This window comes from Cebus imitator, unplaced genomic scaffold, assembly GCF_001604975.1.
Source record: "Cebus imitator isolate Cc_AM_T3 unplaced genomic scaffold, Cebus_imitator-1.0 Scaffold281, whole genome shotgun sequence".
Taxonomy (NCBI): domain Eukaryota; kingdom Metazoa; phylum Chordata; class Mammalia; order Primates; family Cebidae; genus Cebus; species Cebus imitator.
The window spans coordinates 30240-46777 of record NW_016107596.1 but is presented as its reverse complement, the minus strand read 5'-3'; the positions used below and the strand labels follow the sequence as shown (position 1 = coordinate 46777).

Sequence of the window (16538 nt, the reverse complement as noted above, 5' to 3'; positions counted from 1 at the left end):
GGATACCTAAAGTCTTATAGCCTGGCAAGCAGCTCCAGGAGAATGACGCCTGGCTGCTCACCAAAAGAACTTATGGACCCCTGAGCTCTTTCCTAGGGAGCAGTAGGGTGAAGACCTCCTAGATAAGGCCCAGCAATGCTGGTTGCCTCCCCTGGCAGGCAGGGTTGGGATGAGCATGGCCTGGTAGTGAGTAGGAGGGGTGCGGTCACAGCACCCCCAGTGGAAACCTACAGAGGGTGGAGAGATAGCAAACGAGTGAGCCCTGGAGGAGCACACGTGATGGGCACAGATGTTGAGTCCCATGCTCAGAGTCTCCAGACACCGCCAGGGGCTGGACAGAGGGGCTAGCTGGGCTGGAGCCCTGAAATCGAAAGACTTAGAGTCTACATGAAGCACTGACATGAGGTGACACCCACCTAAATATCCCATGTGACTTCGCTGGCTAAAAGGAGCACCATATCTAAAATGGGACAATCCAGAAGTCACCCTTACAGGGCATGGTGGGGGCAGGTGGGGGCCAGGAGGGTTTCTGTGTTTACCCAAGTTTGGAGAAATGAGGATATCCAGGAATTGCAGAGGAACCCAAGACAGGACATTCCACTGGCCAGGCACTGCCCCTTTGAGCCCCAGTAGACAGCCCAACCTCAGGCTCCAAACTGAGCTCCCCACACCAGGCCGGCTCCCCACAGCCTTCCCATCTCAGTGGCGTACGGCTGGGGTCCTCGGAGCTGCTCCCTGAGCATCGCTCTTGGTGACTCTTTCTCACACCCTTCTCCCCACCTGTCAGCACAGGCTGCTCCACCTTCAGCACAGAGGCTGCATCTGCCCGCCTGGCCAGCTTGTGAGGCCCTCATCTTTTCCCTGTGTGACTGCCATGGCCTCTCCAGGCTCTTCTAGCCTCACATGCCAACTCACCCTACCCCTCTCCATCCAGCAGCTGGGGTCCTGGTGGGATTTAGAGCCCAAGTCCTCACACTGACCCAGAAGACTCTGCAGGACCCAGCCATTCCTCCTACCACCCTCCTCTGTACCCCTGGCCACTCCAGCCCAGCCCTTTGGCCTCCTGGCTGTTCCTCTCTGCTCTGCCACGCTCCCACCCCAGGACCTGTTCAGGTCTGTTCCCACTGCTCAGCGCAGCCTTCCCCCAGTCTGCCTGGCTCCCACCCTCACTCCATTCAGGTCTCTGAAGATAACTGGAGAGGTGTAGCTGAGAAGGAAGAGGAGATGGGGAGGTGGCTGAAGAGAGCTGGGGACGGCAGGAAGGCGTGTGGTTTAAGTTGGAAGAGACATGAGCATATCTGAATGGTGACTGGCAGCAACCCGGAGTGGAGGAAGAGGTCGGGCTGGTGGGTAGGGGCGCAGCAAGGCGGGAACCCTCCTCTGTGGCCTCACTGTTCTCTGAGGGGCAGGGAGGGAGGCCAGTCAGCTGCCGAGGGGGCCTGATCCTTCATCCCCCCCCCCAGCAAGCTGGGGCTCTGCCAGGGCCAATTTCAGGAAGATAGGTCTGAAGTGAACAAGCCAGGGGGCAACAGAGAATGCCTCCGACCCTGTGCCTGGCTGCAGGCACCACACCCACAGCGCTGTCTCCATGCCTCTTGGTCTCCGTGCACCCAAGACAGACCTGTCCAATGTCCCCTCAGAGCCTGGAACTGCAGGGGCAGCCTGGCCCCACTGGCAGGAGGACACTGAGGCTAACTGTCCTGTTGCCTCCAGGGAAGAGGGCCCTGGGCGGAGACCAGCCTCACTGACATCCCCCTGGCCTCAGGCCTGCCCTGCCGAGGCTCAGATGAGGTTTGGCCCAGATCCTTCTCAGGCTGCAGCGTTATCTTTAATGACTGGCACCAAGGCCTCCAGAAGTGGCTTTTGCATTATATAGAAAAATATAGGACTCAAACACGAATTTTTCGTAGTGGGAGCTATTTTTAGAGCTTTGCTTACTAATCCAACATCCAGCATCTCCCCGTGTGTCAGCAGCTGCTGGTGAGATGGGCAGGCGGCATGAGGAGTCGGGCAGCAGTCAGGGTGCAGGGGGCTTCTCAGGCCGCCCACCATACCAAGGAAGACGCAGTTTTTCACACTGTCCCTGCCCTCTGGTCCCAAGCGCTCTGTACAGCTCTGTCAGGCACTTACCACCCTAATGTTGTCACGACCAGAGCGACAGCAACATTCTGGGCTAGAGTCCAACACTTGAGTTGGAACCCCAACTTCTTTGATCCTTGGTTTCCCACCTGCACAGTGGGGCAAGGCCGCCCTTCACGGCATCACAGTGGAGCCAGTGAGTCAGTGTCCCAGGAAACCCCACCAATGGCTAATGCCATGCCTAATTAGAGGGTAATTATTTCAGGAGAGACCTCCGGTCCTCAGACAGGGCTTGTTCTCATCAGCACATAGCCAGAGGGGAGAAATAAAGGTCTCCGTGTCCCATGAACCCAGGGCCACATAGCCAAGGCAGCCCTTATCCTGTCAACATGTTTTCAAGGCAGTCTTTCCGGCCCCAGGGAGGGGGTGGCTCCAACCTCCGCAGCCCAGGCCTCCCAAACATAAAGAGCACCGCCAGCCTACAGGAGCCAGGCCACCCTGCACGGCTGCTATGAGGCCCTCTCACTCAAAGAGCTCAGGGACCCAAAGTGGTTTTGGAGATGAGAATGCCAGTTCCAGGAGACAGGCTGGGGATGAGAGACCAGCCCCCAGATCCTGGAATCAGATCTGCCCTGCCCCTCACAGTTTCAAGGGCTCCCATGGGAAAGGGCCCGAGCGCCTCGGCTACGGATCAGTGGCAGCATGTGCTCAGTGCCAGGAGAGGCCACGGGACACACGGACAGCAATGCAGGCTGTCTGATGGGAGCTGCATGGCAAACATGGGGGAGAGGGGTCTTCCTCAGCAGGAGGGAAGGAAAAGAGGGATCTGCAGGGGCCATTTCTCCAGACCTCTGCTGTCTATCACATCAAGCCCTTAGGTTTCCTCACAGCACGGGTCAGTATCTGACTCCATCTTTTCTCTTGCTTTCTTATTTCTAAGTCTGTCTCTCCCCATGAGGAGGTCAGCTCCGGAAGGGCAGTGTCTGTCTGTTTTCCTCACCAAAGTATCCACAGAGCCTAAACAGGCAGTGGGGCAAGGCCGCCCCTTCACAGCATCACAGTGGAGTCAGTGAGACAGTGAGCCAGGGCACACCGCATGTGCTCAGTCTCAATCTGTTGAATGAATGAATGATGCTGCTGGTGACTAGGGGACCTGCACAGCCCTGGGAAGTAGATGCCAGCACTCCCAACACACAGGTGTTAGGACAGGATGCCCCGTGGCCAGGATGGAGAGCCACAGAGCAGGGCAGAATGCATCCCCCATGCCAAAGCATGGCTGGCTGTCTTCTCCCTCTCCTGCAGCTCCACAGGTGGGAGCACCGAAGCCTGGAGAGGACAGAGACTCAACAGTCATGCAGCTGACGCGCAGCCTGGCCTGGCAGAGCCCCTGACTCTGGACCTGTGTCCACACTCCTCCTTTGCTCTGCAGCTGGGTAGTGGAAACACTAAAGAACTACAGAAACTGAGTTTCTCCACCGTACAGACACATGCTCACTGCACTGAAAATGCCGTCCTGTAGGCCTCAAGTCACCAATACCAAAATCAGCCCCACCCCTCGAGGACGCCTAGGCTCAGCTGTCTGTGTGCTGCTTCTGTCCTGTGCCCACCCCACCCTCCCACAGTCCTGGGAGTCCCACCAGGCTGGGCCGGACACTGGCGGGGCCTCAGAAAGGAAGCAGGGGCAGACTGGCTCCACAGGCTGGCAACCTGTACTTTCACTTGGGCCGAGAGCCAGCTGGCAGGGTGGCTGTGAGGCTCTGGATGGGGGACCGATGCAAACGCCCTGCAGTCAATCCCAGCCAGGGCGTCTGCCTGGTGAGGCGTCACTACAACAGGCATCACTATCAGTGCCACAGAAGGGCCCCAACTTCCCTGAGGATCTCACCCCACATGTTGGGGACCAGAGCACCAAACCAGGGAAACAGGTCTAAAGCAGGAAAAGTCAGCCCCTAATGCCAATCCTGTAGCCAACACCAGGACAGGCAGCCTTTAAAGAGAGGGGCTAGGCAAAGCCCTTTATTCTCCTGAGCGCCGCCTGGGCCAGGGCCAAAGTGAGAATGCGGCCTATCTCTCAGGGGTCCTCGGCCTCGCCCCTGGGAGAGTTGGTTAAGAGACCTGGAACGCCCCCACCTGCTCCCTATAAGGAGACCTCAGACCACACAGAGCTGTCTGGAAGACAGACTCTGTGTGGGGCGCTCATAAGGTCTCCAACGCAGACTGGCAGCCCCTAGCCCAACTTGGACCACAAAACATGCTCTTTGTGGCCCAAACAGTGTTTCAAAAACTAGAATGAATAACTAACATTTCAGCATCTTAAGATTTCATATGAAAATCTAAGTTTCTCACTTAACTTGGCGACCCAGCCACCCTGGGGTCGTATTCCCACTTCATGACAGTCAGACAAAGCTAGGTGGCAGCCACATCCATCAAACAGCACATGCTCCGCCACCACCACAGTCCCCACCACTCCCTATTGCCCACCCACACCAGAGCTGCCCTTCTCTTCCTGCCTGTTGACGGCATCTGTGTTTGTCTATGATGCTTACGCAGGACCAAAATTCAAGGCCCAACACAAAGAACACAACTAGGATCTACAGCTTGGAATCAGTTGTTCCCAAGAAACCTAATTTAGAACACCAATTCCCGAGAGGCAGGGTTCAAGAATTCTCACAGCTCTGCATGGCTGGTGGGAACACCAAGGCCTTCTGCTCCATTGGGTCCTCTGAGTGTGTGGTTTTTACAAGGCTCAACCAAATTAATATCATCACAGTGACCACAATCCACAATCCCATGGTCATCATAACCACCAAGCCTTAATTCACCAGATGCCCTCGTTCCTAAGTTTCAGAGGGTTAGGATGTAATTTTCAGAGGTTAGGATGTAAAGCCATCTGATATCTGGTGTTTATTCCAAAACCGGACTCTAGGAGGATGTCCTGGGGTTCAAACTCAAGCTGTCCCCACCCTCACAGCCCTCTCCGTCCACCTGTGAGAATGCCAACTTGAGTTTGGAAGGATGCCCAATGACTCCAGAAGCATCCCTAGGGAGTGTAGGGAGAGCTCTGGGTGCAATCGGGATACTAGGTCTCTCTACAGCTCCCCAACTTCCAGGCTGAGAGGCGCCAGGTGAGTGCCCTCCACTCTGGGCTTCTGCTGTCTCATCTTCACAATGGGTGTCACTCCTGCCCCGCTTGCCCAACAGAAGCATGGGAATCGAGGGAAGACATACTTTGCCAACTGGAAATCCCATGTGGAGCTGTTTCTGCTCTGTGCCGTCAGCCAGAGAGGAAGAGCTCAACCCCTTCAGCTCCTCAAGTCTTTGCTGGGCTTGTCCAGGTCAGAAGGAGGGACATCAGGAGAAGTGTTCCCCAGCCCAGTGCCAAATTAAGCCCCACGAGATGAGGAAACTAGATACCTCCATCTCTGTGCCTGCGTAGAGAGCTTTATGCTTCCAAAGGCCTCCTTCCTTCCACTCTGCCACAGCTTACCTGGTCTCGGGACAAAGTTTACAAGACTGCTTGTGTTGCCATGACCTCATCTGCATGGCCTCATCCTCTCTCCTTTCTTCCTGTATTTTCTTCATTAACCATTCCTATAGCCTGCCCTCTGCCAGACGCTTGCCCCTGGCTAAGGAGGGTGGTTCTTTTTGGTTCTGAGTGCACAGGGATGACCAGAAACTTCCAAGCCCTGGGCTTGCTCGGAAAGATTTTTCAGAATATACACACACACACAGCCAAAAATCTTTTCGGCTGAGCCAAATTAAATACAGAGGCCTCTAGTTATTTCCATACGCACCAAATGGACTTAAATAAAGCCATTCTCTGTGGCAGACTCCAGCACACGGAGCTGGGGTGGGCCCCAGGGACGCTCCGGGAGAGCCAGGCTGGAGGCACAGGCTGGGGAGGCTGGCTCCGGACAGAGTGTGAGCAGAGAGGAAGAGACAGATGCCCATCGTGCAGGAGGCCTTCCTCATGGCTCGCCCTGCCAGTCACGGCCTGTGGTGTGGCCATCTTGGCCCAGATAATCTTGATCTTTTTAGATGCACAGCAAAACAAAGGAAAGAAGGGCATTTCAATGTACCCCCGCCCCATCACAGGCACAGTCACTATCAACATCCCCACTAGAGCGGCACATTTTTACAGTTCATGAACCTATGGTGACACATCAATCACCACCAGGGTCCACAGTCTACATTTGGCTTCACTCTTGGTGTTGTCAACAGCAACCGTTTGAAGAAGGTGCTATATCATCTTCCCATTTTGTGGATGAAGAGACTAAGGCACAGAGAGGTGACGTAACTTACCCAAGGCCACATGACTCACACAGAAAGTGAGGAGGGATGAGGTCAGCCAAGGCCCTGGGCCACTTGTCCATGGCCTGAGTTGCTTTACACCTCCCTGCCTGTCATGTTCTTCCCTCTGCACGGCCGGCCTACCACCCTGCCAGCCCATCAAATTCCCGCTGCCCTTGTGGACCTGCTGCAAGTGCTGCCCAGACTGCAGTACAGCAGCTGCCAGGCCCCATGGCAAGTTAGTGATCTGCCCACAGCACCCAGCACAGGGGCACAGAAAGGGTCTTGGGGACGAATGAAGGCTGAGGGTAGGAAACACTATCCCCTTCAACCTCCCTCATCTACAACATTGGTATACAGAGCTCTTCCCTGGCAACTGTCTGGTATCCAGCAGACAGGAGCTGTGTGGCCCTGAACAGATGACTTGGCCTCTCTGTGTCTGGTTCTCAGCCATATAATGGGGGTATTATCTACCACGCAGGGCTGCTGCGAGGGCCATATGGTAACACGCACACAAATCCTCCACCTGGGGCCCATTACGCAAGAAATGCCGAGTAGCTGCTGCCACTGTCACGATTTAGGACTGTTATCACTTCGCTGCACTGCATGGTCCCACAGGGGCAAGAGGGAGATCAGCAGGCCAGAGACGAAGAGGCCTGAAGGAGCACAGACCATCTGACTCCACACCAGCACCCACGCCTGGGGAGCACAAGGGGTGCCTGGCCAGGATATGGCCATGCCTAGGGTGTGACTTTGGCTTGTTTTGGCTTGTTTTTACGCTGGGTTTGGGGGGCACTCTATGTACCAAGCACTGTGCTAAGAGCTAGGGTAGCAACCACACATTCATCATGAGGACAGTGGCTGAAATGTGTCAGCACTTGCTACATGCCAGGCTCTAAGCCCAGTGCAGCAGCGGGTGATGATGGCCAAGGCGAGTAAAGGTGATGGGAGGGTCCAGGATGACTTTGGCGTTCTGAGTGAAGCCCAAGAGGATCAGATGAAGACATGGAAGAGAAGCAGATTTGGGGAGAGGGAGAGAATACGTGTCCTTTGGAATGTGCAGATTTACAGGTGCCCATGAGACCCCTAGAGAGGGTTGCTGGATGGGCGGCAGGATGTCAGGGCCTGGGCTGGAGCCAGATCGGAAACCCCAGGAAGGAAGAGACTCCGTGAAGTGGAAAAGCAAAGAGGGCTGGGCAGAGGCCCAGGGACCCCCAGTGCTGAATGGCCACCCAGGGGCCCAGCAAGATGAGGGGCTGACATGTCTGGGAGGGTGACAGGGGCCGCAGCCTGGCTCCACCACCTGGCAAGGGGAAAGCCAGGGAAACAGGCAGGGCCCTGTGGAACTTGAAGCTGAGAGCCACAGTACCACCCTGGGGACCCCCAATCCGATGGGAGAGGCTGAGAGTCCATTCCACACCCCACCCTCTGGGGGTCCTAGGGAGATAGAAGAGAAGTGAGTTCTCCTACCCTGACCCAGGAAGGCCCTGCCTGACGGAGAAGTCCCAGGCCTAGCCTCTCCCAGCCACTCCCAGGCACAGAGCATCCCAGATGGTCACCAGCCTGGGAAACTGGCCCAAGCTCGGAGTTCCGGAGTTGGGCCAACACAGCTAAGGGCTGTTCAAGGGATACTGTGGTCTGCCCCAGGCGCCTGCTCCAGCGACATGACTTTTCCAAGGCTAGAAATGAGGCCAACCATGAGACAGGTCCTTGATATAAAATCAACAAAATGTCTGGGATTAAACCTAATCTCTTGGGCAATGAAATAAAACTGCACATAGGGATCATTATACCATTCTACTTTTGTATGTTGAAAATTTTACATAACAAAAAGCTAAAAATAATGCTAAGACTCTGCTATCACATCAAGGCCCATTATCTTCTTGGGCCATTTTGCCATTTTTACTAAGCACAAACAAAAAAACTCCAACCCTGCTCATTTAAATGATGGCTCTGAGAACAGTCAATGGCCCAGAAGGAACAGAGAATTCACGTTCCTGCAACCGCACCTCCCCCTCCCCCAGCAGCAGAGGAAAGAGCTGCTTCCCCAAACACTTCCTCTCTACCGCACCCTCAGCCCACAGGAATAGCAGCGCTGCAATGGTAATCACGACGGCTGGAGAGAATAGCAGTGCAGTGGGCAGGGTCACCACAGCAGCTGGCATTTACTGAACACCTACTATGTGCCTGGCGCGACTTCAGCCCCTCTCTCCCATCATCTGGGGTGGACAGTTATCCTGATCCCATCAGGGAATCTGAGGATGGTTCTTAGCCCAGATGACTTCCTGGGGCTGGTGAACATGTTTTTGAGGTTGGAGGCACTGGGCAGAGCTTCCGAGAGTTCTCCTTCCACTCTGCTGACCGTAGTGCACCTCTGTAACCATCCACGGTGGCTGCCCAGGGAGCTCAATGCCGCCACTGGGGTGTGCACAGCTGGGGACCCCAGGTTTTGTCTCTCCTGCCCCTCCCTGGTCCCCCGCCTCTCCCTGCCTCCACCTCAGGCTCCATTCTTACAAGCTGCTCCCCAGCAATGTCAGGGAGGGGAATGAGGGCCCATACATTAACCAGAGGACGAAGTCTATGTTCCACAGAGCTTGGATACGTTATTTTCATTTTCTAGCCTCTGTTTCCTCATCTGTTAAATGAGAATAATGCCAGTGATTTCACAAGGTTCTTGATTCCAATCAGATAGGTATGTGTGAAGTTCAAAGGCCATCCAAATGCCAGTACCACCGTTTTCATTCTGTAGCCTGTTCCAGCCCCAGTCTCAATCCTGTGCCAACTTCAGACCCTCCAAAACCAGTTGAGGCTTTACCCAAACCCAACTGACTCCCCTCCCCCTTCCTGCTGGTGTGCAGGGGCACTTGCTGTGTGCGTGTTACCCACATTGCCTCTCCCTCCATTATCTCCATTTGACAGACAAGGAGGCAGTAGCTTACAGTGGCGACCACCTTGCCCTGGCCACACATCCAGGAAGGGGCAGAAATGGGATCCACGTTTCTCCAGCTCCAGATGCCACCTCTGCTCACTGCAGCAAGCTGCCTCCCCTCCCAGGCAGACGGATCAGCTGGAGAGAACAGAACAGCAGAACCAGGAACTGGAGGCCACTGCCCCCGATTTGCGCCTTATTAGGTGCCAGAAGCAACTCCAGGTACCACCAGGAAGCCAGAGTTGCCCAAAGCCTCAGAAGCTCAGCACAGGCCACCACCTGAGGGTTCCAGAGGCACCACAGCTCTGCTCCAACTGACACAGGGCTGGGGGCCTCTACCTTGATGTCCCCAGGCCTCAGGGTGTCTCTCACACATGGTGCAGGACATTGGCCCAACCTGTCTAAAGAAATCTTCATCTTAGCCCAACTGCAAGCCACCTTACTTTGCAATCTCCCCAATCCACAGGCAAAGAGATTTTCTTAATACCCTTAACCATCCACTTCTTTGTGGGCTGCCTGGATAGCATGCTACAAGCACACACTAAAGTCCATGGGCTTTATTCTTATTCACTTCTTATTGAGTCTGCCATCTGCCACACTCATTTCTTACTGCATCTGCAGTCCTTTAACTTCTTCCCCTCACAACCACTATCTCTTTGTACCCCTCTCTCTTAACCCTGGTCTTGTCTATGGCCAAAAAGATAAACAATCCACTCCCATCTAGGAACATATCTCCCCAAACAAGTAATACAGTCCAGTTCCACACAGTCAAACTTCTTGGCTCTAAAATAGCTGCTAAAGGATGCCATTTATCTGGTGTTGACTATGCACTGCTTAAGCACTTACGTGGATTCATTCATTTTATCCTCACAAAAACTCCATGGCCTCCTCCTATCAACCATATTTTACCAGTGGGGGAAACTGAGGCACAGAAAGGCTAAGAAAGGTGCCCAAGATCACAGGGACAATGAGGAGCAGAGCTGGCGTTAGAGTTACAGGTAGTCTGACTACAGAATCTGCCTCCCTAACCACTGGGATAAACATCCTGCATCTGCAAATGACTATAAGGATCATGAGGCTCATTCTTCTTCTCGCATGTGTTCAAACTGAAGCCCAGAAAGGGATGGGATGAGATGGGTGACTGACACCAGGGCTCTAGGAAGGGGGACGACCAACGGCCAATCAGGGCCGGTTCTGGACATCGCTTTCTAAAAGGCTTCCTCTCTCAGGATGGGAGACCTTTGAGCTTAGGGGCAGCCAGAATAAAGACAACAATGACTACAGCTAACATCCAACAGGCCCTTGCTGTGTTACCACGAGACATCGTTTACATGCTTTACATGTATTCATGCATTTCATGATTATACCACCTACCCTCCCAGCCAGAAATAGAAAAGCAAACACCACTGACTTCTGTAAATGGCATCAGGGGAAAAGTATTCATGTTGGCAGACAGACTCTGACCCAGCCTGGGCAGTAGGGGATTTTGGGAGAAACCTTCCAGTTTGTGTGAATGAAGAGGCCTCCTCCCAGGTGCAGACTCGTTCCAAATTTTCCAGATTATTATTATTATTTTTTGAGATGGAGTCTCGCCCTGTTGCCAGGCTGGGGTGCAGTGGCACAATCTCAGCTCACTGCAACCTCTGCCTCCTGGGTTCAAGTGATTCTCCTGCCTTGGCCTCCCAAATAGCTGAGATTACAGGCATCTGCCACCAAGCCCAGCTAATTTTTTCATTTTCAGTAGAGACGAGGTTTCAACATGTTGGCCAGGATGGTCTCGATCTCCTGACCTTGTGATCCACCCGCCTCGGCCTCCCAAAGTGCTGGGTTTACATGTGTAAGCCACTGCAGCCGGCCAATTTTCCAGCTTATTAATGATCCCTTTCCCCTCCCGTGGGATCAAGTTCAGTATCCACATGTGTGTGTGTCATCTAATGATGTCAAAAGCCCTAGCCTTGGGCTTCCTCATCATGCAGAAGCCCGTCATGTTCACATGGGTCCCTCAGTCAGTCAGGAGACAGTCAGTTTTTGTCCTCAGGACCCTGCTCCAAGCAGAGTCTGGGCCTGTGGCTGTGCACAGCACACAAGCATGCTACCCTGAAAAGCCTGCAAGTGCAAAGAACCCTGTCCCAGAGTCCTGCTGGAGAGCCTGGGGATGCAGCTCTTGGGTTCTGTGGGGAAAGAGACAAGGTGCCAGGAAAGCATGGGGAGTGGTCATCAACGAGCTTGTGGGCTGGGACATCTGGGAGCATGCTGGGAATCCAGACACCAGGGGATACCAGACACCTGTTCTGGCAGTATAGGGAAGATGCAAAAGGCTCCATTCATGGTGGTGACATATTTTGCCAAAGATTTAATACCAGAGGAAGCAGGGCCCGGCCATGAAGTAAATACACAGATCCTGAAGCCAGGCAGGCCGAGTTCAAACCCCAACTCTAGCAACTTTAGCACTAAATGGCAACTGTTGCCATTTAGTTAATAATATTATTAATATTATTATTACTGTGCTTTGAACAAAGAGGAAAAAACAAATGCAGTCACAGCTTCTCACCTTTACAAACAGGGAGGGGACTCTTGCTGTGGTTCTCCATCGGGATCTTAAGTTCAAATCAAACTGCCACTATGTCAGGAAACTGCAAAACGAGGAGATAAAATGGAAAGAATGGGTCTTTCCACCACAGAGCAGCGAAGCTGCAGGCACAGATCCACAAGGCAAAGCAGCTGGGATGCAAGAAGAAGATTTCACAAAAAGCCACACAGGCTCTAGAAATCAGTCTTCAACTTCACAAATCAGCAAAAAAGAAAACTGCGAGGAACCATTTTAATTCAGTGATAATTTCACAAAAGGGAAAAGGTGGTCATAATGATGATGGTGATGACAGCCACCATTTGTTGGGCACCTATCTGTAGGCATCAGTCACCAGGCAAAGCTGCACATCCCCCATACCCCCGGGGTTTCTTTTGGCTCCATTTCATGGATGAGAAAATCAAGACTTAGACAGGAGGCAACATATTTGAGGCCACACAGCCAGGAAGAGGTAGAGTCAGGGTTTTGTGTGATCCCCAAGTCCCGTGCTCTGTGCTGTACCATTTCACACTACGAACCTCAGTGCTTCGACATCTAGCCCAGTTCTGGTACAAAGTAGGTGCTCAGTACATGTCTGTTATGGCGCATAAAGGAATACAGGAAAGTGAAAAGCTGGGTTTCCTCTGGGTCACACATACCTCTCCAGAGAACAACGCATTTCTCCAAGCCCAAGAGAGTATGTGCGCACTTGTTGACAACTGCATTTATGGATGCTTTCATTCGCTGACAGCTGGCTATGTCTACCACCGGGCCAGGCGCTGTGCTAGGCAGGCATCGGGGTTCCAGCCACAGGGCCAGGGCTTGGAGGGGCACTTGCCCAACTCAGGGTACAGCAACGGCAGCCAGGATAGTGGCAGGTCCAGGTGGCACCATGCCATACTTCCACCATAATTGCCATCAACTTTCTGTCTGCAGCAGCTCACGCAGTGGGAGCAGCCAAATTCTCTAAGGCCATGCCAATTAATTCTTCAAGAGCCTTAATGGCCTCTAAACTCATTACAATTTGCTTTTGAAGACCAAAGATAAATCACACTCAACAGCCTTTGAGCATACCTCCCCAACACACACACACACACACACACACACACACACACACACACACACGCTCTTCCACAGGAGCCCTCTCCCTAGGCTTCCGGCAGTGTTTAAGCTTCAAGCCCATCTGGGTTGTGCATCACCTTGCCCCTGTGCTTACTGACGGATATTCCACGTCATCATAATTCAAAAGAAATTTACAAAACAGGAAGAAAGAAAATCCAGTGGGTCATGGGCGCTTGGAAAGAACAGAGTGCTGACTTGGACAAACACGGCATCTGACTGGAGTCCCTAGGCTGCAGTGCAGTGGCCTTCAGAAATCCACATTCTCAGAGCAATCCATGAAGCAGTGTTATCATTCCCTTTCACAGAAGGGAAAACAGGCTTGGAGGGATGTGGTAACTTGCATACACTCACGAAACTGAGCTGGGATTTGAAACAAAATCTGTTTGCCTCCTCAAGCCCTTCCTTCCCGATGTCTCAAGCTGCCCAGGATTCCAGATTCTCCTGGCAAACCAAGATTCCACAGTCTGCAGAGTCCAGACAGATAAAACCATATGCACATACAAGCACACACATACACCAAGCTCCTGCAGCCCTGGTGCCCTGTCCAATCCTGTCGAGAAACATCTATTTGCCCAGTTGTCACACTGTTTGACTATGCAGCTGTCAGTCTTGTCCATGTTTTTGAACTGAAGCTGTATAAATATTAATGCAAGCGGTTCATAGTCCGACTTCCTTAAATGAAGGCCTGAAAATCCTGGCAGGGCTCGTCAGGGCCTCCAGAGGTCTCCATCACAACATTGGGGTTCTCCTGTAGGCTCCCCATGTGATATTCTGGCCCAGTCACTGTGTCCTCTTAGTGTGTATATGCTTTTAAAAAACAAGGGTAAGCAGAGTCCTGTCTTGCCACAAGGCTCAAATAGCAAAGCATCGAAGTGCCACACATGCTCTTGGAAAGAAGCCTGTATTTGTAGGGTGGTGCACGGTGGCGTGGCTGGACCCAGGAACAGTTACCTTGGGCCTGTTATAGACTGGGGGGGGGGGGTCCCCTGAGGTTTCTGGACCGTGATGCATCCCAACTGGGTTTAGAGAAGGGGAGATGGCCAGCTGGAAGGACTCTGGCCCATGGGAGGTTCCTCAGCCCAAGGAGCATCCAGCTTTGCCTCCACAGGCCAGGGACTGGGCTGATTTCCTCTAGCCCTCCGCCAAGCTTCCCACAGAACCACACACCAGATGCTTCACAGCAAATGGGACCCACCTGCTCTGAGGCTGATGGGCGAACTGTGGGCTATACCTGAGTGAGGCTTCTCAACCTCTAAGACCTCTGGCTCATGTTCTGAGACTAGGGGAGCAGCTGTTCATCACCAGCCCAGACCACAGAAGGATCCAAGCAGTCTTCCCTGAAGCTGGAAGACTGAGATAAGATACCCAGAGGGACTTTTAATGAGAAGGGACGTGGGACCGAGAAGTATGCAAAAGAGGTGGCCTGGACATGCCAACTGGAATGGTGATACTGAAAAGGTCCTAATGGAGGGACAGAAAAACCCAACAGTTCCTTTCAGCTCAGAGGGAGGAGGGAGGTGCAGCCAGAAGAGCACGCTAATGGTTTCTTATGGTTACCATGTTCCCCAACTAGACTGCTGGTTTCATCAGGACAAAGACTCTGACTTTGTTCACTGCTATGTCGCTGGTGCCTAGGGCAGGGACTGGTACACAGCAGGCACTTAATAAACCACGGAGTCTTAGTAATGACGAGACTGAACGCTCAGCCTCAATTTGCTCTCCCACAGTATGAGGATGCTGGTACCACAAGAATAAGGAGCAATTGCAATACTGGGTGGGACAGCTGATGGACTCTGACGGCTGAGGGTGTGTGGGGGATATGAGTAACACGACCCCCATGCCCAGACTGCTGCCGCTGATTCCAGACAGATGGTCCTGCAGCTGCAGCGTGCCTGGCCTCCACCCCAGATGCAAGGAGCAATGGGTCCTTGGGAAGCCGCCCCAACCCCACTTGGAGCCTCAGGCCCAGAAATCCAGGCCCCTGGGGTGAGAAGGAGGCAGAGGGGGACATATGCACGTTCTCAGTGCAACTGCTAGACATGCGCTGCACAATTTTTGAACTGAAAGATCAAACAGCTCCAGGTGAGCTTCCTCCAGAGGGGGCCTGACATAAGCCAAGTCAGCTTGTCAACAAATCCTCTTAGCCCCACCCCCCTGCTCCTCAGAGGGGCCTGCAGATAGCTCAGGGGGCAGCTGTGCTGGTCATTGGAGAAAGGAAATCAATATTCCCAGCACATACACACACACTCTCTTTCTCCCTTTCTCTCCATAAACACGGGCCCTTGGACGCTCAGACAGCCGCCCACAGGCCCGGAGGCAGAAAAGGGTTGGCCCCTCTGACACACCAGACTCCATCCCTGACCACACCAGGCACACACTCATCACCACACATAAACAAAGCCCCTCACATCCGCACCCTGCCACAAACAGCAGCCACACTCCTAAGTGCACTCCCAAGAGGCCCTGCCAGGCACACAGTGCCCGACCAAAGCTGTTGGCACACCTGGGACGCCTGTTTGTTCAGGTCGTCCACCCTCTTACACACTCAGAGTCTCGTAGACAGGATAGACACATCAGGCCCAATGTCTGGAATAGACAGGCCTGCAAGAGGCCTCCCTGGCAGCCCCTGCCCTGCCTGCAGTTGGAAACAGGCACAGACCCGCTGGGCACCCTCCCACCAACTCTCCTCCACTCTCCCTCCTGCCCCTCACCTCATACCCACTCCGAGTCCCACTGTTTCCTTCTCACTCCCACAAACTCAAACTCACCCCCACACCAAATTGCACCTCAACAGGCCCTCGGTCGCAAACACACTTTCATCCGGAGACCCTCCCAGGGGACACACAGCGCTCCTATCCCAAGGGCGCGTCTCTCTCTCCCACGCACAAACTCTGGTCCTGCTTGCTCGTCTCCCACCCAAACGCACAGTCTTGCGGACGCAACCCGCCCCGCAGGCAGCTTTCTCTCGCACGCGGGGCGCCCAGTCCCGACAGTCACCCGCACTCCGCACACGCGTCTCCGCAGCCTCCGCCAGCCCACCGCTCAGCTCCCGGGAAGTCCGCTCGCCCCGCGCCGCGCCCTCACCCGCTGTCAAGCTCCAGCTCCAACAGGGACTGGGTCCTCTCCGAGTTGCAGTGTAGGCACCACATGGCGGCCGTAGCGGGAGCGGGCCGGGCCGGGACCCAGGACCCAGGCCCAGCCGAGGCAGCCGACTCCCGCCAGCGGCCGCCAGATGCCGGGGCTGACACCCGGCCACCCGGAGACACGAACACCCGCCACGCGACCACGTCGGGTCTCCTGGCCCAGTGGCCGCCGGCTCCCGCGGCCCCGGCCCCGGCCCCGGCCCCGAGTCCGTGCCCCAGGCCAGCCGAGCCCGCCCCTCCACCGCCGCCCGCTAGGCGCAGCGCGAGGCCCGGCAGGAGGAATGTGGTCCTAGAGGGGGCGAGGCCGTAAGGGGGCGGGGCCGGACGGCGAGCTGGGGGCGGGGCTGCGCGCGGGGGCGGGGCTGCGCGCGGGGGCGGGGCTGCGCGCGGGGGCGGGGCTGCGCGCGGG

General features: G+C 54.5%; 1 protein-coding gene across 4 annotated transcripts in view; it reads right to left on the bottom strand.

Annotated features, from left to right (window-relative positions):
* IQSEC1 (IQ motif and Sec7 domain ArfGEF 1) overlaps positions 1–16538 on the bottom strand; it is a 91901-nt gene that overhangs the window by 52961 nt on the left and 22402 nt on the right. The window contains exon 1 of one of the 4 annotated variants that reach the window (XM_017501419.2): positions 16071–16415. The exons of 2 other annotated variants lie outside the window; for them this stretch is intronic. In XM_017501419.2, the coding sequence (XP_017356908.1) occupies positions 16071–16135 (65 nt within the window). In that variant the 5' untranslated portion in view covers positions 16136–16415. Of the gene's footprint in view, positions 1–16070; positions 16416–16538 lie in introns of those variants that run through there. One more of the 4 variants, XM_017501416.1, reaches the window with a different exon arrangement.